Here is a 25,357-nt window from a genome sequence, read left to right as displayed (position 1 = left end):
AATCTTTCACTGCTTTCACACACGCTGCACTATCAGTTTCAGGTAATTTATCAATAACTGTGACCACTTCTTTAAAATACTTAGAATAATACACCACTGACTGAATCCAGGTTCCCCATCGTGTAACAACCGGCTGAGGTGGGAGTGGGATATCTGGAAAGTTCTCTCTGAATATTGAAATCCTGGATGGGGCTTTACAAAAACATTTTTTTGTGTTACAAATAAACGAATTGACAAGAGGAAATTCATTCCGGATTGTTTCAGAAACCCTGTGAAGGCCATGTGCTAGACAGGTTACGTGCGTGAGGTTAGGATAAAATGTTTTAAGAAGTGGAGCTGCAGCAACCATGTATGAGGCAGCATCAGTACAAAACAACAGAACTTTAGAATCGTCTATATTACCTGAGTATAAAGACTGTAGGGCTTTATTTACAAAATAAGCAATGGCTTGGCTATTCACTTTCGAAAGTTCCTTAACACATACGAGGTGTGGAATCGAAGGTCCATCAGGACTAAGTTTTCCTACTACCATATTTGCTATATGCCTATTCATAGGATCTGAGGTTTCATCCACAGAGACCCATATGTAAGAATCACCTATATCCTCCCGAATGGAAGCTAAAGTTTCATTGTATATTCTAAGTAATTTTTTCTTAGGGTCGACTCAGATGGGATATTTTGTTTGCAGTATTTTTGTAAAAACTATCTTAAAACCGGATTTTCAATTGCATTCCAGGGAATGTTAGCAGCAACAAACGCTCTGGTTAAATCAACATAGAAATTGCTGCTGAGATTGGATGAAGTAGGCTGTGTTAGTAAAGTTTGTTGCAGTTGATTTTTCTGCTGAGCTTTAGCCTTATGAGCCGCTCCTTGCACATGCTGCTTTAGGTGGCACTTCTTTTCTTGCGAAATCTAAAAATGTAAAGTAAACTGAATTAAAATAAAATCCTAATTGTTGTATTTCCGTATTTCTATCACAAAGTTAGTGGGTTCGAACAATCAACATTTTAATGGCCTGCAAATACTTTAACTATCGGAATTTAAAAGGTTAAAGTGTAGTGGTCTTAAAAAGAATTATACCTCAGGATAGCTCAGTCAATGTATAAATATTATAGGCCTACTCATTAAAATTAATAGAATTTATATATTTCAACTATTGTTACATACCTGTTTGCTACAAATCTTGCAGAATATTATTTTTCCATCATAAGTGAATTCTGAATATTCTGTTAGCCATTGCCGGATCAATGTAGATTTTGCACTTATATTTTTCGGCATTATCGCGTTAAACTTCACAGGAAAACGTCCTACCGCTCAAAACTTCTCAAGACAAATAAGGTGAGAGAAAGAGCAACTGTTAACGAGCATTCAAATGAACCGTTGTTATTGAGATTCAATTGGACAAAAATACAAAGTTCCACTTATTGTTGCATTTCCTGGTAGTGTTAACACTAGGAGGGCCATTCTTTTAAATATTTTGTAACGGTTTACCCTACTAATTCGCAGTTTTACGACTTTTCATAAATATTTCAAAAACACTCTTTCTCCAAAAATTGTGATTTTATGACACTCTGAAGGGCAGTACAGCTAATCGGTTTCAGACCGAAAACAGTCATTTTTATAGTATAGTACATCTCTGTATATCTCTGAATCGGTAGCAGCACATGTTGTGATTGTTGCCTGCTTCAAAACTAAGGTTGGTTCTTTGTCGGCATTTATGCCTTCAAACATGTTAAATTCGGTGAAATCTATTGCGAGTGTCGTGAGATTCAAAACATTTTGTTTCCTTTATCAATGGTTTCATGGCCGGTGTGAAGCAAACTTTCCACTTTTTAAATGCCTTAAATTTCGCAGTGAATGCATGTATAAATTATAAAAAGTAAGAGTAAAATGCGAAACTTTACAGTGAGTTAGGCATTTTTAGGCGAATATTAACAAATTAGGCTCTAATAACCGTTTTAGGGCATTTTAGGGCACTATAAAACTCTTTGAATACCTTTCAATTTCCATGAAACACAAATATTAATAATTATTTTTATTTTTCACCTAAAGAAACAAAATAGGCATTTGCCCTAGAATCCGATGTCTGGTCATAACTCACAATATCGATAAAAAAAACTACTTCTTCTTTAGTAATTTATACACTTATATAAAGCAAATGGTTTAACTTAAAACATTCATTAATGTAAGTATTTAGAATTATAATAGATGGGATATTTAAAATAATTCTGCAAAATGGTAATTAGTGAGATGTAAGTTTTTCCTTAGGCAAAATTTCCACAAAGAAATTTTTGAATATTGTGAGTTATGATTCTAGGCTAGGCCTGCACAAGGCAGACATTAGCTGCGCTCTATATAAGGGTGGACTGGAAGAAGGGGTGATCTCGTACAAAATGTACACAAAAGGAAGTACTATTACGAGTGTTTATGAAATGAATTCCCGTTCAGTCTTTGCAAAACTATCTTGGATTATTATTAATTAATAAAGAAATATTTATTTCACAGAAATTATAGAAATTCTATAGCTACTTTAATGTATAATATCATTTTGTTACATTTTTGTTTATCAGTACATCAAAACGAGGTTTTATGCTGTTGCAGCTGAAAAAACCGTAGCCTAATGATCATAATGAAACATCAGTTACAGATGTTCGATATCTATCTTTATTAAAGTTGATTATAGAAAACAATTGCTCACAAATATAAATGTTGAGAAAAACATAGCAATCATTTTCACAGCCAGCCTGTGTAGTCGTAATTATTATTGCTAATGTTTAGTCTTGTAAAACTCAACCAGGCTAGTAGTATTATTCAAATGTTCTTTAGCCCTTAGGTCACATTGAAGATCAATAAGTCCGAGCTGTAAATCGTTAAATGTTATGTTCCGTCTTTTAGATTCCTCCATACTGTACTGTAGCAGTAGGTAAGCAACGTGAAACAGTTACTGAGAATAGGCCTACACACTGCACTCCACTAGATAGCTGAGTGGTCGTTTCCCTCTCCTCTACCTATAGCAAGTCTATGTCATTCTGACGTATCTTCCTCTACGTTTCGGCGAGCGGTGAAACGGCTCTCCCGCTCCGAAGGAGCGCGCGCGCGCTCGTTGAGCGCTGTTTTTATTTATTTATTTTTTTAATTTATATTCAATTTACATAACACTGCAAACAAATAGGAATGATTGATATTATCAAAGGCTTTCTCAAGATCTAGGCCAGGGCCGGGCATGAGAGCGGCTCCATTTAGTCTGCCAGAGCTGCTCTCGCTCCGCAAGGCACTTCAATTCCAAGCCGGAGCAGAACGCTCACGCAGTGGCGGACTCGCATTATAGCTACCTTCCCTGCATTAATGTAACAAGAGCCACGGTTGTTCTAGTCATTCAGTCTGTCAGTACATAATAGTTTATAAGGATATTACATCAATCCATTCTACATTACAGAATTTATAACACTCTTATTAATTTAATGAAATAAACTTCGCTCTATACACACACACAAATCATTAGGCTTATTTACATAACCCATACGCACATACTGCAACCAACCTAGATGTTGATACAGCGTCGTAAAATAACCCAATAAAATAAAAAAAATAAATAAAAAAATATAATAAACATACTGCAATCTCCTCACCACGGTTCTACGAGACAGGCGTATGGCTTCCACTTCCCCTACTTGCTGTGGACAGAGTTCATCTGCCAATATAATTAAACATCGCTTGATGAATTCACCTTCGTTGAATGTTTTCAATTCCTTTGCAATTTCGTGGCAAATTTTGTAGCTAATTCTCATAGCCGATTCACTAAGTGCATTATTGTCATCCTGTTAATATATAATATAGTATAATATAATATAATATAATATAATATAATATAATATAATATAATATAATATAATATAATATAATATAATATAATATAATATAATGTGATGCGATGCGATATATATGATATGATATGATATGATATGATATGATATGATATGATATGATATGATATGATATGATATGATATGATATGATATGATATAAGATATGATATGACCATAAATTAATACAACTTAAAGAAAAAGTTTATCAGGTACATTATATTAGAGTATCTATTCGATATTTATATTGCATTATAAGTTATTATAGTACATTTAGTAATATATAATTTTAAATTATACAAATATTATGATATATCATAGTATAGTATATTACAGTTCATGATATATAATATGATATACTATATATCATAATACTTGTATAATTTAAAATTATATATTACTAAATGTATAATAACTTCTAAAAAGTACAAGTCTCCAGGTATTGATCAAATTCCAGCAGAATTAATACAAGAGGGTGGAAGCGTATTATCTAGCGAAATTTATAAACTTGTACTTGCTATTTGGGAAAAGGAAATTGTACCAGAATAATGCAAGGAGTCCATAATCGTACCTATTTTTAAGAAGGGAGACAAGACTAACTGTAGTAACTTTCGAGGAATATCACTTTTGTTGACGTCGTACAAAATTTTGTCGAATACCCTTTTGAGAAGATTAACTCCATATGTAGATGAAATTATTGGGGATCATCAGTGTGGTTTTAGGCGTAATAGATCGACTATTGATCATATTTTTTGTATTCGACAGATATTGGAGAAAAAATGGGAGTATAAGAGTACAGTACATCGGTTATTCATAGATTTCAAAAAGGCGTATGACTCGGTTAACAGAGAAGTTTTATATAATATTCTTATTGAATTTGGTATCCCCAAGAAACTAGTTCGATTAATTAAAATGTGTCTCAGTGAAACTTACAGCAGAGTCCGTATAGGCACCGTGCATGGGTCTTAAAATCGTACTGGTGGCGCCGCGCAGTGTCTCAATTCCTAATTAACTACAGGCTCGCAGTCATTCACTAGTCTGTGTGATATAGAAATTACATGCGGCTTTCTGCCGATAAAAAGTTGTAATATTAGTAAGAATGTGTTCATTGATTCATAGTGTTCTGCCCAAGGCCAGGTCTTTCACTGCAAACCCAGCAATCTCCAGTCTTTAATTATTTTATAGACTCTGGAAAGATCAATACTGCTAGAGGAGTGTAAAAATGTAACTACAAAGTTCCTGAAATATCAGTGAAGTTGTTTGGCATTTAAATCAGATTTCAGACCATTGAATGAGGATGAACAGTCATATTCAGAAGCTAACTTAAGACATTAGAGTTATCAACACTTTATTATAAGATTTATAGCAGTTTTCTGTAAAGTAGTGTTTGCGTGCTTTTTAATGTAGGCTAATAGGCCTATTCGCCTTCGTGAGAAACACTAAAATACGAAGGACACACATATAGTGAACACTGTAACAATTTGTTTCTTTTATTAACCACGAATATGTTTTAACCATTTGCTACTAAATTAACTTTGCAACTTTTCTTTTTCGGGACCGGTACTGCAACAGTTTCAGTATCTGACGATGAATCCATGTTTAAACATAGTTCACTAAACTATAAAACGCAGCAATTGTATGTGTCTGTTATTAGCGTAAAATATGGTATCAAAACGCTGTCTTTTTTGCCACTCAACGTACTTGAAATACACAATGTTTATTAATTGCGAGAGCAGTGACTAGGGACCGGAACGGATTAATAAACAATGCGGTAGAACTAGGAGAAGTATTATTTTGCGAGTTTAGTTGCCTTAGGGCAATCAGCTGGGCTACCTCATAGACTTACTAAATATCCGCGGGTTACCTCTATATTTACAATGTTAACATCTGAGTCAATATATAAATAAAAACATCGGATAATGGGCTATAGAAATAATTTAAATATGTTCTAGACTAACTTCTGTAAAATCGGGATTTTTGTCAATCCTGACTCACATTAATCGGGATTCAACAGGGAATTGGGAGAATCCCGCCTAAATAGGGATACCCGGCAATCCTGGCTGTCAGACTTGCATCTTTTCATAGGAACTCTGAATGTGAATATTCATAACCACGGTTAATAAAAGAATTACTATGTCAACTAAAAAATTCAGTCTGTAGGTTAAATTGCTCAATGAAGTCAAAAAAGGATTATCATTATTATTATTATTATTATTATTATTATTATTATTATTATTATTATTATTACCAGCAGCAGTAGCAGCAGCAGAAGAAAAGGTTTAATTAATCCGTAACTAACACAAGAATTACTTTCAATCATTTATGTTTAAAAAATATATACCATTTTATAATTTATGCAGTTTCGGTATCTTTAAATTCGGTGAATAATTGTTCATGTATGCACTAAAACAACAACTGTTTGAAGAAAATGAATGATATGGAGTGAATGAAGGCCAATAACAATTTGTAATAACGTAGTTTGAAAGTTCTATCTTCAAATGAGTTGAACACACTGAATGATTCAATGTAGGGTATAAATTCTCTCTGCGGATTGCAGCTATCCACTTTCGGTTAAGGGAATCTTTACTCAGAGGAAACTTGAAGCATGAAGAGTCACATGGCAGGTACAGGGACATCATTTTATTTTTACTAACATTTTTAATATTAACCTGTCTATACCTTTAGAGAACCGGAAACACCGCTTGCTCCCCCCCCTCCAAGACTGGAGTTCGATGATACTGGCGTAAAACACAAATCACTCTACTAGGTATAGGAAGGAAGAAAAGTAGTTCATCCATTTACGTAAACTAGGAAATATCGCGATTTTGAGTTTGATAATTTTCATTAGGTTTTTCTTTAATCAAAGTACAGTACTGTATTAAGAATAAGTGTTTTTACTCACGAAGTGAGTTATCCATGCGAACGTATTCATTATGAAGTGTATATTATACTGTCTACAGCACATTAGCGTACAATATAGAGAAAGAAGTTAAATTGAAAATTAATCATAATATGAATATTTAAACACAATGTTGAAAGTGGTGGCCGTTCATTTCGATACAGGCTTCAGTTCTTTTGTGCATATTATCGCACTATAGACTATTGCATCTAATTCCAATTGCCAGTTTCGTCCTTCGTACTAGTAACTCATGTTGAAATAATTCTGTACCTACTCTACGTACTGTGATTTCAATCTTCACTTCTGCCCGACCCGCACAGATAAAATTACTCAGACATGCTATCTACTGTCCGTCCAAGTGGTTATGCCGCAGGATTGTAGAAAGGGAGGAAATCACGTGACAGTTAATTACTTAACGAGGCCCTTTTATTTAAGTTAAATTAAACAGCTGTACAATATTACGTAAACGTCCAATTCCAATGTTTTCAGAAAAGAGGTAAGACAGCCCAGCTATTACAGAGGGGCGAGCAGAAGCAGGTGCGGGAAATCGGGATGCGACGTAGGCAAACGGACAGTACCTGTGCGAAAATATGATTCAATATTGAAAGGTCTTTCGTCACTGGAAATCGCGAACATATTTCTGGAACGTACTATACTCAGTAACTCAGTACTGCTTACTATCTGCGGTCTTGATTCTGTGTGGAGTTGGAACTTCCTTAGTAGAAGGGGTGGGAGTGAAGTACATTAAAAAACTCAGGTACAATAAAAATTGAAGTAAAAATAAAATGATGTCCCTGTACAATGGTTTGTCTTCTGTAACATAATATGGAGAAAAATTCGTCGTAGAAATTAAGGATTAACTAACCAGTGAAATATAACATTCCTTCCTTCTTTATCGTTACATCCGTGTGCATTGCTGCAATTAAAAGCAGCACACGAAAGAACCATACTTATTCAGCTCTACCAAACAAATGGCCGCTCGTCGACTGTTCAATTTGGGAGCATAACACTAGCGCCAGTGAGCGGTCTAGCGGTTATTTAGTAAGTCTACGCCTAATTTCCGTCCTATACAGTAACCAATCAGATTCACTGATGGCGGCTGATGGATTTTTTTTTATTTTATTGGGTTATTTTACGACGCTGTATCAACATCTAGGTTATGCACACTTCATCCCCCTATTATTTATTCGCTCGTTTTCATACTCTCTCTCGCTATCATAATATTAATACTCGATCACAACGCGATAACACGCTAGAAATTCCACTTCACACATCATCTCTGTATTCCTCATCTTTCACTGTTGCTACCTCTCGTCACTGGAACTCTCTGCCGCCTGAAGTCAAGGGCTGCCGAACATTGAAATCTTTCAAATCCAAGTTAGAAAATTATCTTATGACGAGTTGCCAAAGTAACTTACTATTATGACAAGTGTTGTATTGCATGTTTCCACGTATTCACATTTTTTTTTATGTTCTAGTGATATTTAACTTATTTTATATTTTTGATTTCATATTTTCCGATAATGGTATATCTCTAATGTGATAAGTTGAGCTATATATAAACATAATTTTCCTTACTGTATATACTTAAAAATATTGCATTCATTGTATGCTTTGTACTGCACTATTGTATTACTAATATTAGTATTATTATTACTATTAGGCCTGTTATTATTTTATTTATTATTATTATTATTATTATTATTATCATTATTGTTATCATTACTATTCTTATTTATTATTATTATTATTATTATTATTATTATTATTATTATTATCAATAATTGTCTTATCTTTTTACACTTTGTAGGCCTCATTTATTTTTGACCTGCTGTTCACATTTTATTATGCTTTTTTCTTTCTTTCTGTATGTTATATATTATGTCTGATTTCTTCTTACTTGTTGTGTACATTTTATTATTATTATCTTATTCAATTTTGTGTGTACTTTGTAAATTTGTAGTGTTTCTATAACGCAGTTTTTACTCCTGGTTGAGTGTTAGAGAAGGCCGTATGGCCTTAACTCTGCCAGGTTAAATAAATCATTATTATTATTATTATTATTATTATTTAGCGTCTGAATGATATGAAGGTGATAATGCCGGTGAAATGAGTCCGGGGTCCAGCACCGAAAGGGGCTGATGGAGACTGTCACCATCTCTGCAAGCTCTGCATCAGTGACTCCACCGGTGAAATTCGGAACACCGTGATGCCATCAGATTGCTCAGCGCTGAGATTCGGAATACGCTCGGGCATTGCAGCGTCACGGAACTGACGTAGAAACACGCGAACGGTACTGTCACACGATTGGAGAAATGTCTGAACTAGGAAATAAATATCGTTATGCAATACTATACGTGCCATACTAATAAGGAATAAAATAACACAAGTAATGTTCAGTAGCGTAGTCGGTATAGCGCTGGCCTTCTGTGTTCCAGGTTGCCCAGGTCGATGGCATTTAAGTGTGTTTAAATGCGACAAGCTCATCTCAGTAGATTTACTGTCATGTGAAAGAACTCCTGCGGGACAAAATTCCGGCGACGCTGATACAGGGACATCATTTTATTTTTACTTCAATTTTTATTGTACCTGAGTTTTTTAATGTACTCCACTCCCACCCCTTCTACTAAGGAAGTTCCAACTCCACACAGAACCAAGACCGCAGATAGTAAGCAGTACTGAGTTACTGAGTATAGTACGTTCCAGAAATATGTTCGCGTTTTCCAGTGACGAAAGATCTTTCAATATTGAATCATATTTTCGCACAGGTACTGTCCATTTGCCTACGTCGTATCCCGATTTCCCCCACCTGCTTCTGATCGCCCCTCTGTAATAGCTGGGCTGTCTTAGCTCTTTTCTGAAAACATTAATTTCTGTTAGGAATTGGACGTTAACGTAATATTATACAGCTGTTTAATTTAACTTAAATAAAAAGGGCCTCGTTAAGTAATTAACTGTCACGTGATTTCCTCCCTTTCTACAATCCTGCGGCATAACCACTTGGACGGACAGTAGATAGCATGTCTGAGTAATTTTATATTTTCGGGTCGGGCAGAAGTGAAGATTGAATTCACAGTACGTAGAGTAGGTACAGAATTATTTCAACAAGAGTTACTAGTACGAAGGACGAAACTGGCAATTGGAATTAGATGCAATAGTCTATAGTGCAATAATATGCACAAAAGAACTGAAGCCTGTATAGAAATGAACGGCCACCATTTTCAAAATTGTGTTTAAATATCCATATTATGATTATTTTTCAATTTAACTTCTTTCTCTATATTGTATGCTAATGTGCTGTAGACAGTATAATATACACTGCATAATGAATACGTTCGCATGGATAACTCACTTCGTGAGTAAAAACACTTATTCTTAATACAGTACTGTACTTTGATTAAAGAAAAACCTAATGAAAATTATCAAACTCAAAATCGCGATATTTCCTAGTTTACGTAAATGGATGAACTACTTTTCTTCCTTCCTATACCTAGTAGAGTGATTTGTGTTTTACGCCAGTATCATCGAACTCCAGTCTTGGAGGGGGGAGCAAGCGGTGTTTCCGGTTCTCTAAAGGTATAGACAGGTTAATATTAAAAATGTTAGTAAAAATAAAATGATGTCCCTCTATAACCTCTGCAGTTACGAGCGTCGTTAAATAAACCATAAAAAATAAAAATAAGTGTAGTAATGCAACACTGGGCAATAACTCCGACGCTTCCCGCTCTCCGCGCACTCCATCGCCACAATTCGGGAATGTTATGCCTACCGTAACGAAACTGAATGCCCTCCCGCCGCGCTGCTACAGCTGACCGGTGAGTCAACCAAAGCATTGCGGGCAATCTGTACAGTGCGGTAACTTCTCGCTGCCTCTCTGTACTTTCTTGTCTGTCGGAAGAAAATGTCAATGTTTTGTTTTAATTAACGACGCTCGCAACTGCAGAGGTTATATCAGCCGGTGTGCCGGAATTTTGCCCCGCAGGAGTTCTTTTACATGCCAGTAAATCTACTGACACGAGCCTGTCGCATTTAAACACGCTTAAATGCCATCGACCTGGCCCGGGATCGAACCCGCAACCTTGGGCATAGAAGGCCAGCGTTATACCAACTCGCCAACCAGATCGACTCGGAAGAAAATTTTCCGGTATTTTTAGTTTATGGGTACTGCCATACCGACTTTCAGTAACTGGAGAAACATCACTCATGTTCGGCTTTTATCGTCCTAAATAATCGCATGCGCATCTTCCTCTATACGTCTAATATATCTCATTTCTATTCTTTTTAACAATGGAAGAAGTCCAACCCAAACTTTTCAATGCACTTGCATTTTTCTTCATGCAAAACAGTACATTAGGCCAATATTAGTTTTCCTCACTGGAATATATACATCATTTTATTTTTACTAACATTTTTAATATTAACCTGGCTATACCTTTGGATTAACGATTGAGAACCGGAAATACCACTTGCTATCCCCTTTCCACGACTGGAGATCGATGATACTGGCGTAATATACAAACAAATCACTTTACTAGGTATAGGAGTGAAGAAAAGTAGTTCATCCATTTACGTAAAGTAGGAAATATCGCGATTTTGAGTTTGATAATTTTCATTAGGTTTTTCTTTAATCAAAATACAGTACAGTATTAATAATAAGTGTTTTACTCACGAACTGAGCTATCCATCCGGACGTATTCATTATGCATTGTATATTATACTGTCTACAGCACATTAGCATACATTATAGAGAATGAAGTTAAATTGAAAAATAATCATAATATGGATATTTAAACACAAGTTTGAAAATGGTGGCCGTTCATTTCGATACAGGCTTCAGTTCTAATGTGCATATTATCGCACTATAGACTATTGTATCTAATTCCAATTACCAGTTTCGTCCTTCGTACTAGTAACTCATGTTGAAATAATTCTGTACCTGCTCTATAAAAAATTACCTTACGTACTTAAATTCGGTCTTCACTTCTGCCCGATCCAAAAAGATAAAAATTACTTAGGCTTGCTATCTACTGTCCGTCCAAGTGGTTTTGTTGCAGGATCGTAGAAAGGGGGAAAATCACGTGACAATTAATTAGCGAGGCCCTCACATTTAAGTTATTTTAAAAAGTTGTATAGGCCTAATATTACATAGACGTCCAATTCCTAACAGAAATTAATGTTTTCAGAAAAGAGCTAAGACAGCCCAGCCACTAGCATTTACAGAGGGGAAGCAGAAGCGGGTGGGAGAACCTGAATGCGACGTAGGCAAACGGACGACAGTACCTGTGCGACAATATGATTCAATATTGAAAGTTCTTTCGTCACAGGAAAACGTGAACATATTTCTGGAACGTACTATACTCACTATTTCAGTACTGTTTGTGTTTATTATGACCGTAAGGCGACTTTGACTGTATACGCTTGGTTCTGTGTGGAGAACGGTTGGAAGTTTACTAGTAGAGGGGGTGGGAGTGAAGTACATTAAAAAACTCAAGTACAATAAAAATTGAAGTAAACATAAAATGATATCCCTGTACTTAGATTCCTCACTCCTATCTCTTTCATATAGTTGAAGGGCTGAGTGCCATAGAGGGTCAAGTACCATTTTCATGAAACTGAGAAAAATTGAGGTAAAGTTAAATACATCAAATAATTCATTGAATGCATATTAATAAGTAATTATGAATTTAATATATGAAATGGTATTGATGAAATTATATATATGACATAAGAAAAGAAAAAAAAACATATTTTGCCCTAATTATAACATCATGAAATTACACGTATTTCAAAGTCTTGGAGTTGGCCCACTATGGCACTACATTTATCTTGTCTAAACAAAAATGAGCTAGTGATCCATCGACAAAAGCTGTCTCAATGCCTACTTTTCCATTTATAAATTTTGGAAAAACTGCTCCTAGCTCATTTATAGAATAACGAAATTTAATTTTCATTGGTTCAGCTGATTCACACCTCAAACATTCAGTTTTCATCCATTGGACCTTGTTACCATCTGTAGTGTCTTTACACACCAAACAATTGCATTTTGAAATATCTTTGATATTAAGGAAGTCCGACTGTTTCATTTTCTTTACAACAAAGATTTTTCTTTCTTCTACACTGTTGCATTAAACCCATATTATCGTCTACAATAAAGAGATTTTTCGCTTTGCGTTTATCTGGCTCAATAGTGCTGAAGTCCCCGTCATTAGGGAGAAAATATGCCCAAATTCTAGAAATTTATGGTATATTTCTTAAACTATGAATGATGGACAATGGAGGCTCAACTGAAGCTATGTACTGGTTTCTATTTTGTCCTTCACACGTTATTTGAATGTACTAGTAAGTGGTTTGCTCCAGTATTTACAGTTTTAAGCTATGACAGTAGATATGATCCGAATTCAGATGCCCCCCTCTGAGCATTGTTTTCTCTCCAAAATAGCCTAACATCATGTTCACAGTTATGCACTCCAACGTTTTATATGCGAACTGAAGAATGTCGTTTTGCATACTCGGACATTAGTGTCATCGTAAAAATAAAAATTAATGTTTACCATAGGTACACATAGGCTACTTTAATAGAGATAACAATTTAAACTTGTTTTCTGGTCCAAAAATTCGCCTTCTTTTGAAATATAATTTTCTAAATTGAATGAAAATTAATCTATTAAATAATTTATTCTTTAATTTCATTATAAATTATACATACCCTAACGAAGTGAGGTAAAATTGTACAATATACTCCTGAATTAATAAAATTTTAATAGCTCAGATATAAGGTTTCCATGTTAAAAGAGACAATTATTTAAATAGGTACCTTGTTTATGAATATACTGCAAGTATAATTTTGAGGTTATGATACGTACCTTTACTGAATATAATATAAGCGTGATGCTGTCCATGACTACCTCCTACATCAGCAGATCCTCTGTGCTTCTTCATATTCATTATAGGAATCATTTCTGCAAGATCTGCATTTTCTGGTCAAAATTACTTATTGACGAGAATGTATCATCCACATGTTATCGTGTGCTCGATCATTTTCATTATCCAAGCGTTCGACACAACATAACCCATATTTGCAGTCTTTATCAGTTTACATTTTCACGGATACAGGATTTCCACTTACATTTACATACTCTTGGCCACTATTCATTTTCTTTTTTCGTACATTCTTTTCTCACTCATCACAGTTTTCCACACGCTTCCTAGATTTCACCTTAGTCGAGTTATTTCCTTTCACTTCGTCTGCCATGTTCAACATCAAGTCACGTGGCAAGAAGCAGGAGCTTTCATTGGACATTTGGATATGGCCCAATCTGCTTATCAAAAGAACTGACATTTACTTAGAGAGTATTTTTGTTGCTTTAATTATTCCATAACGTGAGGTATTTCGACCAAATGACGGTATCTGTTGAGTACGTGAGTCAGCGGGCAATCAAAAGATGAGATAAGGTTGTAAACTCTGAAAATGGATTTGGCCCACTATGGCTCTCAGCCCTTCAATTATGCAGTCAGTTTTATTGTTTTACACAATATTCGACCAACATTATGCAACAAAGTACATCATTTATGACTCGTATTTTTCTTCTTATTTTCCAGGGTCAGCCAAAGGACAGAATGCATACACTGTAAGTACGTAAGTAAAGGAAAGCATTACAATAACTATTCTGAACTTAGTGACGCGGTCCCATCCGCACATAGTAGCCTGATAAGTCCCAAGCCCTTCCTATACCTATCAGCATCGGAAACCTGTACTACCCCGAGACTTGACCCCAGCCTACTTTTACTATTGCAGAGATAGATGAAATGAGGGGGATGTGGAGAGGTTGATGGAATAACTGAAGGAAACGGAATGCCCGAGAAAAACTCTACAACAGGCCTGCAGAACCCGTAAGTAGGGGAAATATGACGTCAGCCTCACTCCACTTCTATTGGGGATGATCGACTTCCGCATAGAGCTGTTTACATTCTCTGCCTGTGGCGGCACTGTAATTTTCGAAAAGGATTGTAATAAATTCATTGTATTTATAATGCGTTATCTCGTTTCAAGGTTTACAATTATGCTAGATTTCCTGTCGGTAGTTTCTTTGAGATTTCTTTGCACCTAACCTGCTTCAGAGTTTCGAAAACTTTCCTACCATCACCTACGGAAACATAAATTTATAGCATTTAAGTAATGAACCTTGAAGGTCACTATTAATTTCAATTGAAAATGAACACAACGAATGACGTCCTTAATTTAACAGTAGGATAAATAAATAATCAATATACAGTTCGTAATAATGAACTTACCCGAAAGTTTGTGCATTTCATAATTTTTAATATGGGCTTTGTTGAAATGCGGTTTAATATTGAAATGACGAGTACAAGCGTCTAGCCGCGAAACCAGGTGGCCCGGGTTCGATTTCTGGTCGGGGCAAGTTAGCTGGTTGAGGTTTTTTCCGGAGTTTTCCCTCAATCCAATATGAGCAAATGCTGGGTAACTTTCGGTGTTGGACCCCGGACTCATTTCACCGGCATTATCACCTTCATCTCATTCAGACGCTAAATAACCTAAGATGTTGATAAAGCGTCGTAAAATAACCTACGAAAATAAAAAAGAGTAGAAATAAATTAGATGGGACACAGTAATTAAGCAATTCTTTCGTCTTCTTTAACAACAAAATAATCATATTCCCATTTCCTTTGGAAGTAGTATTTCTTCATGGATTTAGATTTTGCCATGCAGTACGCGTATTGTGTGTGTATGTATGTATGTATGTATATATATATATATATATATATATATATATATAGCTGGATTGCGTTACAATGTTGAATGACAGCACTGACATCCGGTCATATAGCTATCATTCATTTGTCAACGTACAATTTATTTACGGTCCCGAGGTTCACTCAGCCTCCTATAAAATTGAGTACCGGGTCTTTCCCGGCGGTAAAAGGCGGCCAGAGCGTGGTGCCGACCACACCACCTCATTCTAGTGCCGAGGTCATGGAAAGCATGGGGCTCTACTTCCATGTCCCCCAAATGCCTTCATGGCATGTTACGGGGATACCTTTACCTTACCTTACCTATTACTAGAAAAAGCCAGTTAAGACCAGTAATGCAAGATTTGTAAAAAACAGGAATTAAATCTTTATTAATGGACTAAAAATCATAATAGATTCTTCAAATAAAGTAATTGATTCGTTGCCTGCATGCAACATTTCGGACTTATTTCATTTTAGTAGAATGCAGAGCATGTTCAGACAAGTCGGGGACTGTACTTAACTTATTTTACACAAAAAGTGGACTTAATCGGCTTTACGATATATAGATAGGTAGACCTTCTTACATTATACACACACATACATTTTAAAATTTATTTTACATTTCTTTTAACTTATTTATTTCCTCATTCATTTTTCTCTTACTTTCTAAAGGTATGTTCCTAAGGATTTTATTATCTGTTCATTTGTAATTCTTCATAGCGTACTGTATACCTGTCGCCGCGAGAATGAATGTTGATGCAGCCTAGCGTAACTAGAACGTATGACCGCACTGGTAGAAAAGCTGGGTGGGGTAAGGAGGGGTAGTAAAGCAGTCGCTCTGAGGAGCTACAGTTCTGCAGGTCTGCTCTACAACATCTGATTTGTTCGCCACAAATTCAACCACGATCTGGCCAGGGATCGAATCTGGGCCGCCTGGACGAAAGACCAGCGCGATGGCACGTGATCCACAGACGCGTCCTGCGTGATCCCATACTAATGCACTGGTGTCAAGTTGAATGACTGCCACTCGATGCTACGACATTCAGAGCCTATGCTGGAGAGTCATTGTACTAGTCTTCTGGTGGAATCGAAATGGCCCGTCCAGGACTACAGGCTTGGGTACCTCGGCGATTAAATATTTCGATCTTGAGTGGAAACAACTATTACCGTCTGCGCTCACATAAAATGTTTGCTATGCCAAATATTGTTGCAGGTCTTGAAGTTTAACATTAAAACACTATTAAAATAAACAGCATGAAAATATCTCAGGTAATGAAAGGACTATATATATATATATATATATATATATATATATATATATATATATGAAATAAAAATATTATATTATGTATATATTTGAATATTTAACACGGATTTACCGTGTAACTTCTACACACTTAACCACAATATCGGATAAGTATATTTGCGGGATAATCGAAGGGACTTCTCAGGACTAATTATGGAATATCATATTCATTCATTCATTCATTCATTCATTCATTCATTCATTCATTCATTCGTTCGTTCGTTCGTTCGTTCGTTCGTTCGTTCGTTCGTCGTTCGTTCGTTCGTTCGTCCGTCCGTCCGTCCGTCCGTCCGTTCGTTCGTTCGTTCGTTCGTTCGTTCATGAATGAATGAATGAATGAATGAACGAATAATCCTGATTTTCCAGCGAAGTGAGTGTCGGTTCAGCGTCGAAAGTTACGCAGCATTTTCTCTTAATACGCTGAGGGAATATCCTGAAAAAATGTCCTCACCCAGGTTACTTATCCCAACTACGATTTGAACCCTGGCCCGCTCTTTTCACTTTTAAGCATATTATCTGTTACTCCACTGGAATGGACTTGGTTGTGTTAGTAGTGGTAGTAGTTAGTATTGGTGGTGGTAGTGGTCATAGTAGTGGCAGTTGTAGCAGTATTGTTAGGGTTGATAATAATGGTAATAATAATAATAATAATAATAATAATAATAATAATAATAATAATAATAACAATAAACTCCAATACGAATGATTCCTCTTTAAGAGTGCGTCCCTCCTCTGAGAAAACAGGTTGGCCGATGTCTTAAAATGCTTCTGTTCATAATGTAGATGTATTGATAAAAGTTGATAATCATTTTCAGGAACAACAACCACCTGATTTTGGACAAGGATTCCTGCCTTTTGTTATCAAGGTCATAAAAGAGATGTTCTTCAAGATTCGCAAGGACAACTCCAATTCGATACAGCGAATCACAGACGATGTAAACGGGACATTGCCTCTTATCGCTGCTGACATTCGGGCTATTGGCAACCGGATCAGCCAGGTGAGAAAAGTCCGTAACTACCGACATAGTAAGTTCGATATCTTAGAGCAGCGATGTCAAAAGTCAGCGTATTTTATGACCTTGAAATCATTCATGGGCGCCAGGCTGTAGGACACGACCAGGAGACAGTGTTGCCACGACCTACTCACGAAAATCAGGAGAAAACCATCGAAAAAAACAGGACATTACAGTAGATTAATTAAACATGAATTTTCTCTTCTTATTATAATATTAATTACAAAACAGTGTATACTGTAAGAAAGATGATACTGTTGTATTACTCTACAGCACATCCCTAACCAATGAAATGGAACAATTTTGATAAATATTACTATTGTCATCTCTACTTTGCGTATGTAAATAAGTCATGCAATTTTGTTTTTACACAGTAATGTCTCATTGACAATGTTTCGCATTAAAATGTATTAATCAGGAGTTTTTTTGTACGATTTTCGATAGAACGAGATTTATTTTAAAGATGAGATTAAAGACAGTGTGATTATAACAGATGAAAAATGATCCCTTTTCCTGTTGTTGTATAACTACTCTTTAAACCAGTGGTTGTCAGCACTCGCTGAAATGTGCAATGGGTACGCGGTGCTATCCCGTGTGCACTGTCGTGCAACAGGGAGAGATAGAGAGCATACCCGCTAGCAGCTACGAGAGCACTATAGTGCACTGCGTTTTCCGCGGGTAAGAGAGGCTAGCCCCAGCGTGCTCTGTGCTGACAACCCCTGCTCTAAACTATTCATAATTTTCCGACTCTGATTCATAATTCTGGGAAGGAGTATTTACATTTCTTTCTTGCTGGGACACTTTCACTCATTTAAAAGATCACTGTGCACGATATGTAACACAAAAATACCATTACCTACACTTTACTCTCTCAGTTTCACGTGTTCTTGCTTCTTTAAGCATCATTGTGGCGAAGCGTTTTGAGTAGGGAGACACAACGAGCTGGAAGAATATTCTAACTTCTAGCTCGTTGGGGGGACGAATGAAAACATTGTTTGACTTGTGTGTAAGATGCAAAAGTAAGACATGGTGACATAATATAATGTGTAATAAATTTAAAATCCGGGCACAGAACCAGGTGATTGCAGCATACCAAAAACGAAGGAGAAATTCGGATTTTTGACAAAAAAAAAAAAAAAAAAAGGAAGTAGAGTAGTAGATTCAATGGAAAAACAGGAAATCTCCTGCTTAATCAGTAGATATGGCAACACTACCAGAAGATTGACAAAGTGAATCGAGTAGGATAGAGATGAGAACGGCTCGAGCTTTGCTTGGCCTTTTCTCGCTTAGGCAGCTGGCAATACAAAAGTCAGTTCTTCATTTCCCCACCAGCTGGAACTAGGATCACGAGCTTACAGGAGCTGACGGGCCGGGGTTTAACTCGCAGGCTCGCAGCTCTACCTGCATTGCATGGCTCTCAAATGCTATTCATGTTTATTGACATCTAAATTCTTCTACAAAGAGTAAACAAACGTCCTCCATAATCGAGAGACATTAATGTTTACAGTTCGGTAGCCGCAAATTTGGATACGTCGTTGAAGACTCACGAAACGGCGTTTCCCAACCTAGCACGTGTGGCTAAAAAAATTCTGTGTGCTACCCACAAGCTTTTAATCAGTTGTTTTCTATTATAATTGGTGCAGATGTAAACATATCGTCCCCTTGGAAGAAGACCGTCACATTTCAAAATGTGATAATTTTCATGAGAAGCATTAAAAAAATTTGGCGTTCCATAAACTCTGATATCTCAACACGAAAAGTAAATACCAGAAAACTGTTTTATGTAAGAAATGGAGATACTATGTACTACATTAGACCCTATTATCTGAGTTTTATGATTAAGGACCGGATTTTTACGTAATAGCAAGGTGTGAAATGTGTACATATTTATGTAAGAAAAATAAACTGAATATGTACCAAAATATGTAAAATCATGAAAATATTTTATATCAATATCTGGCAGGTATAGGATAGGTAAGACCCTCCAGTTGTGATTTCATAGAGCACCCGACTTTTTTACCGCACACTTGACACGTTACTATTTTTTCATCTGTAGTGAAAACTTCGTCCATCGCAATCCATGATTTTATTTTTGTCGTTAAGATTGAAAATACAGGGGCCATTTTAGTTAGTTAAAAGCAGTAGATAAACTCACTTGCACTTTATACTGTAAGTACTAAAACTAGAGAACCGAGTGAAATGAATGACACAACAGTACGGCAAACACTGTTTCGCTTTACCGGATTAGGAGAAAATGAGAGGAGATGTGGGACATATGCATTTTAGCTGCTCCCTATAAGAAATAAAGTACCTACTAAAACCTCAAACTATAGGCATTTACAAACTGTTGTTTTAAAAGTGACATTCCTGTCCCATTCAGAAGGATAGGATTATTCCAGCCGAGAACCATACTTTCTGATTCCTCAGAAAATCCCATTTCCATATAGGTCTACTGAATTTAAAGTAAAGAGGTCAATAACCTGAAAAGCTATTTATTTTAATCTTTCAACATCATTCCAGTTTGTACCTTTACTCCAGCTTCTTTTCAAAAGTCGGCTACTTTATTGCGGCTCATGTCAGACTTGACACGGGTTTTCCCTGGAAAGTTTAGGAAAAGGGTGGGTAAGGTTGCAAATTGCATGGGAATGGCTTTGTTAAGACGTGTCTAGAACAATTATAGTTTGAGACATATCATGTCGTCCTCGTCCCACTCCACCGCATGAAAGTAACGCTATTTTCTGAGTGATTTTTACAATACAGGATAGTTGTATGAGAAAGGTTGCCTTTTGTTCACTCATATTTACAGTGGGCGGTATGGGGTGAGTGTCTCTATTGCTTCCTGGAACTAAGGACGTTAAGCTTCGTCCCGAAATATATTCCTTCTTGGGTAGGAGAAAAGGCTTTTTAAATCAGTATATTTCAAATTGTAAACTTCCTCAGCATTTTTTTTTTCCTTTTAGAGAAGTAAAAATGAATAAAACCCCTATATATGTAGATTTATATAATATCAAGCATAATATGTAATGTGGGGTAAATATGTAAAAATATTTTGTACCTATCAAATGTTAATATATTAATGGTAATTACAAGATTCGCAAAGATTTGTTATTTATATACGGTTAGGTTGAAAGGAATATAATATGTAATTGCATAAAAATCCGGTCCTTATTTATGATAAAAACAAATCCCTTTTATAAGGCCGTTTTGTATTATGACGGCCTTTCTCCAATAATGGGAAATCATTTTGGTCAATTAAAGGCAAAGCTTTCATTATTACAGTGTAATTATTTATATTTTTTGCAGAAAGTAAAAGATTTTAATTTGTGACGGTTTTCCACATAATAGTTTACATCCTTGGAAGTTAAAATTAATGGAAAAATAAAAAATGGTGATTTTTTAGTTGTGACGGTCTTCTTCCAAGGCAAGAATATTTCTATGTTACTAAATGTATTTTGTTCATTTATGTAGATAAGGAACTTTATTATTTACTAGCCGTACCCGTGCGATCCGCTGCACTTGTTAGAAATAAATATAAAATAATTACATAATTAAAATAGGACATCTGGTCCAGGGAACATTCGTGTTTGATAGAAGTATAAAGCGTTTAATATGTTATTTAATTTAAATTATATTGAAATAATTAAAATGCGATCATTTTGGTCCAGAGACCACTCATTTGGTGCAATGACAATTCCTTTAACATGTTTCTTAATTGTTATTACATGCAAATAATTAAAATATGATCACTTGGTTCAGAGAACATCCGTTTTTGGTGCCAGGATAATTCGTTTAACATTTTTTAAAATTTATCTTGAATGCACACTTTAATAAATCAATCCAAATTAATAGAGTTGATTGTGTACGAAGATAATTTTTATGTTAACCTTACTGTGCATCTTTTTTTTCTTAAGTTTATTTTATTCACGCCTTAACATCTGTAGTCATGTCGCGTGTTTAGAATGTGTGGGTATATGTTGAGTTCCTGTTTCTATTGTGTGTTGTAGATGGCTTGTGTTCATGTAACTGATTATAGACTTTTATTAATGTTTTTGGTATTGGTAATTGAGGCGGTGATGAATAATGGCATGCACCTTTCCAATCCGGCATTGCCTTTATGACTAAGAGAAATCATGAAAAACCCCAGTCAGATTGGTTGGCCACAGGGTTTATACCCGGGACCTCCCGAATGCGTGTCTCAAACGCTACCGTCTGAGCCAACTCGCTCGGTTGTGTATCATTGTTTATGCAAATAAAAAAATGAGGTACCCTACATAAATATTATTTTAAGAAACACAGGAAACGAATATGGGTAAATTATGAGCGCAGGAAAGCCATTTCGTGACACCTTTTAAAATAACTCCGGTCCAGTGAGTGGTAAAATGTTTATTTATTATGGGCTGTATGGTCCAGTAAAAATACTCATCTTTACGACAAAACTCTTAACTATTATGTTCTGTGAATAAAAAGAAATTTAAGTGTATAAAATTAGAGTATTTTATGTGGACCAAATAAAGTTACAATAATCAAGTTATACAATATTTCGACAGAATATCAAGTTTTCTGTGCGTAAAGATCTAGTTTCATCTCACCTCAGTCATCATAATATATAGTATTACACCCATCTAGAGAAACTACAAATTTCAAATAGTGAAGGAATTATCCAAATAGTGTCTGAGATTACTTCATACAAACACACAAATATTATATGCATATTATATTGATAAACGTCAAGGCCGCCTTAAATAGACGGAGTCATTTGTCTCTATTTCATTATAGCCATCGACGTCGTTCCTGCAATAACATATCGATTTTCAGAGTTTTGCTCTATGAAATAATTTAAATAATTATAAAGCAAATAATACAATCTCCTATATGTAATTATATTTCTTTCTTTCGAAAATGTAAGAATGCACGATCTCCTATGTACCACTGAAGTAGAATGAATAAATCTGTTTTTTCTTCCTACTGAAAATTTTTATATTTTGCACGTAGGAGTTACTGAACAACGACGCTATAATATGAGGCGGCGGTGAAAATGTATTGTATTGTTATTTTAAAACTCTTGTATATCCTTAAATATCAGTCCTATCAAAATTTTGCCTGGAATAAAACATATCGGAAATCATATTTAAAGAAACTTTTGTTATGTAACATTTTTCACAAAAATCAATAATAAGCGAGATATTTCGATTTATTTCATTCAGGCCCCCTTATAACCCCCCTTTTAAATAAAGTATTTTGAATGTCATATAGCCTAAAATCTAAGTTACAACGAACTTAATCTATATTCAAATTTTCATCGAAATTCGTTCAGCCATTATCGCGTGAAAAGGTAACAAACTTCCAGACAGACAGACAGGCATACAAACAAAAATTAAAAAAAAAAGCGATTTTCGGTTTCAGGATGATAATTATACATGTTAACACCAATAATTATTTTTGGAAAAGCGAAAATTACCAGAAAAATTTCGGTCACAGATTTATTATAGTATAGAATATTTCACTGAGAATTTTGTTAAGATAATCTCATCGGTGCCGTATTTATTTTAACTTGGTGCAATCTACGAAAATCCCTCAATCGACCGCCATCTTGGATGTCAGTATCAGGTCCGGTACTAGTTTGAAGCATTTACTTAGTACCTTCACCGATAGATATCTGTACCACCTGTTCGTAGTTGGCCGTCTATATTCAGATTTACAACAGAAACAATAAAATTAATCTATTAATTTTAAACAATCCAAATTACTTATTACATGAAAATGAAATATTTCTTTAAAACCTAATCATCACTTTAGCCCAAGAAGTTTAAAAGCACACTGGAGACGCCCTCGTCAGGAAAAGCATGGTACTTTGATGCTCTAGCGGTGGGCATGTTTGTCAGCATCAGTCAGGCGGTACATAAACAAAGGTAGTACAGTCTGGTTATGATTGAAAATCAGGGGCGAATGCTAGTCACGAAAGTTAGGCTTGCTCTTTTATTCATAGAGGAAGATGGGAGGATATAATAATTCATAATTAATAAAAATAATAAGACCCACATAAATAATTTATTTTATAATTATGAAATCATTGTGAGTCATGGATCATATTCGCTTATGAGTTGTAGAAGTACGATATAATATAAAATACATGACCAACAAAACAGTTTATTTAGTTTTTTTCGACCCTGCCAACCAATGCACATTGTTGTATTGAGCTGCACTGAACAAGCGCACATATTCTCTATAATGTCTGTCTTCTCTTGAATAGTCCTTCGGGAAAATGGATTTAATAATAAGGTTTCAATAACACACAATTCCGAACTCATTGCAATACTTCAAATTAATGTTTAAGAATTAATAATACATGCAGCAGCTAACACATGCATTCCGCTCATACAATTACATTGTACAGCACATCCCCGCTGTCAATACTGCTCTGTGTAACGTTAACTAGTCGTTGGTGTAGCTCTCGGACCAGAGCTTCAAACAACACATAACAGAAGCATGTGCGCCTAGGACGGACTAAGGACGAAGGCACTTGCGCGCGCATCATATTCTCGCTGTTTCTACGTCTTTCCTGTAGCTCCGAGAAACGAGCAAGCATTACAATACTTGCGGTGTGCAACCTGCGGATGGTATTACGCCTATACAATATTCCAAAAATCAAAATAAATTTTAATATACGTAACGCCATTTTGAGAAATACACATTCTACGAAAATATTGGGCTTGCGCAGCAAGCATAGCATGCCCTGAGAAATCGCCCCTGTTGAAAATAAAGTACATGAATTAATACATACCTTATACATGCAAGGTTCCGTCTTCTACGGTTTCGTTGCAGGCATTACAATGAACAACGAAATACATCCGAAGATTTGCGAACTGAAACGTGCTGCGGCGATCACTCAAACAGTTTTTATATTTTGAGAACACCGTTCACCATCACAGGATGTCAATGGTGAATGCAAATAATACGACTGGTGCCTCGACATTGCACTTGTACACGTTACCAAATACAGTAGAGCGTCTCGTTTAGGCACAGTGAAAACGTAAACAAAGTGCAGGTAACGTGTGGGGAGGACGAGCCTACGATGAACACGAGGGATGCACAAGGTTTCAGTTACAACATTTATGGAGGAGCATTAATTGAAATTATATTTTCCAAAAACACACAAAACAAAAGAACAGAAATTGCATAACTTTATCATACAAACATTTTAACAAACAAGTAATTGTAATGTTGAAATAATTCAATATAACAAATCAAATTTTGCTACTCATACTCGTATGATGTTGTTTTCAAGCAGCATCTTTTATGGTCATACGTTTCATTCTCTGTATGACTAACATAATATCACCGTCTTCTGTGGCCGAATTAACAAAAGTACAGTATATTGGTCTGAAGTGACAACACTATTTCCTAAACATAACAATTATCTCTTTTCAAAGTTCAATTTATTCAGGTACAGTGCAGAAGACGATGATATTATGTTAGTCACACAGAGAATGAAATTCATTACCGTACAAATCCTGCTTGAAACAAC

The 25,357-nt window shown here is 35.6% G+C and overlaps 1 protein-coding gene across 1 annotated transcript in view; it reads left to right on the top strand.

Moving 5' to 3' along the window:
• Positions 1 to 25,357, top strand: part of LOC138715503 (uncharacterized) — a 101,887-nt gene that overhangs the window by 30,139 nt on the left and 46,391 nt on the right. The window contains exons 3-4 of the mRNA XM_069848492.1: positions 14,362 to 14,390; positions 17,635 to 17,817. Of these exons, the coding sequence (XP_069704593.1) occupies positions 14,362 to 14,390; positions 17,635 to 17,817 (212 nt within the window). The remainder of the gene's footprint in view (positions 1 to 14,361; positions 14,391 to 17,634; positions 17,818 to 25,357) is intronic.

The sequence above is a fragment of the Periplaneta americana genome, chromosome 15, assembly GCF_040183065.1.
Source record: "Periplaneta americana isolate PAMFEO1 chromosome 15, P.americana_PAMFEO1_priV1, whole genome shotgun sequence".
Taxonomy (NCBI): Eukaryota; Metazoa; Arthropoda; class Insecta; order Blattodea; family Blattidae; genus Periplaneta; species Periplaneta americana.
This window is presented reverse-complemented; position numbering and strand designations above follow the sequence as displayed.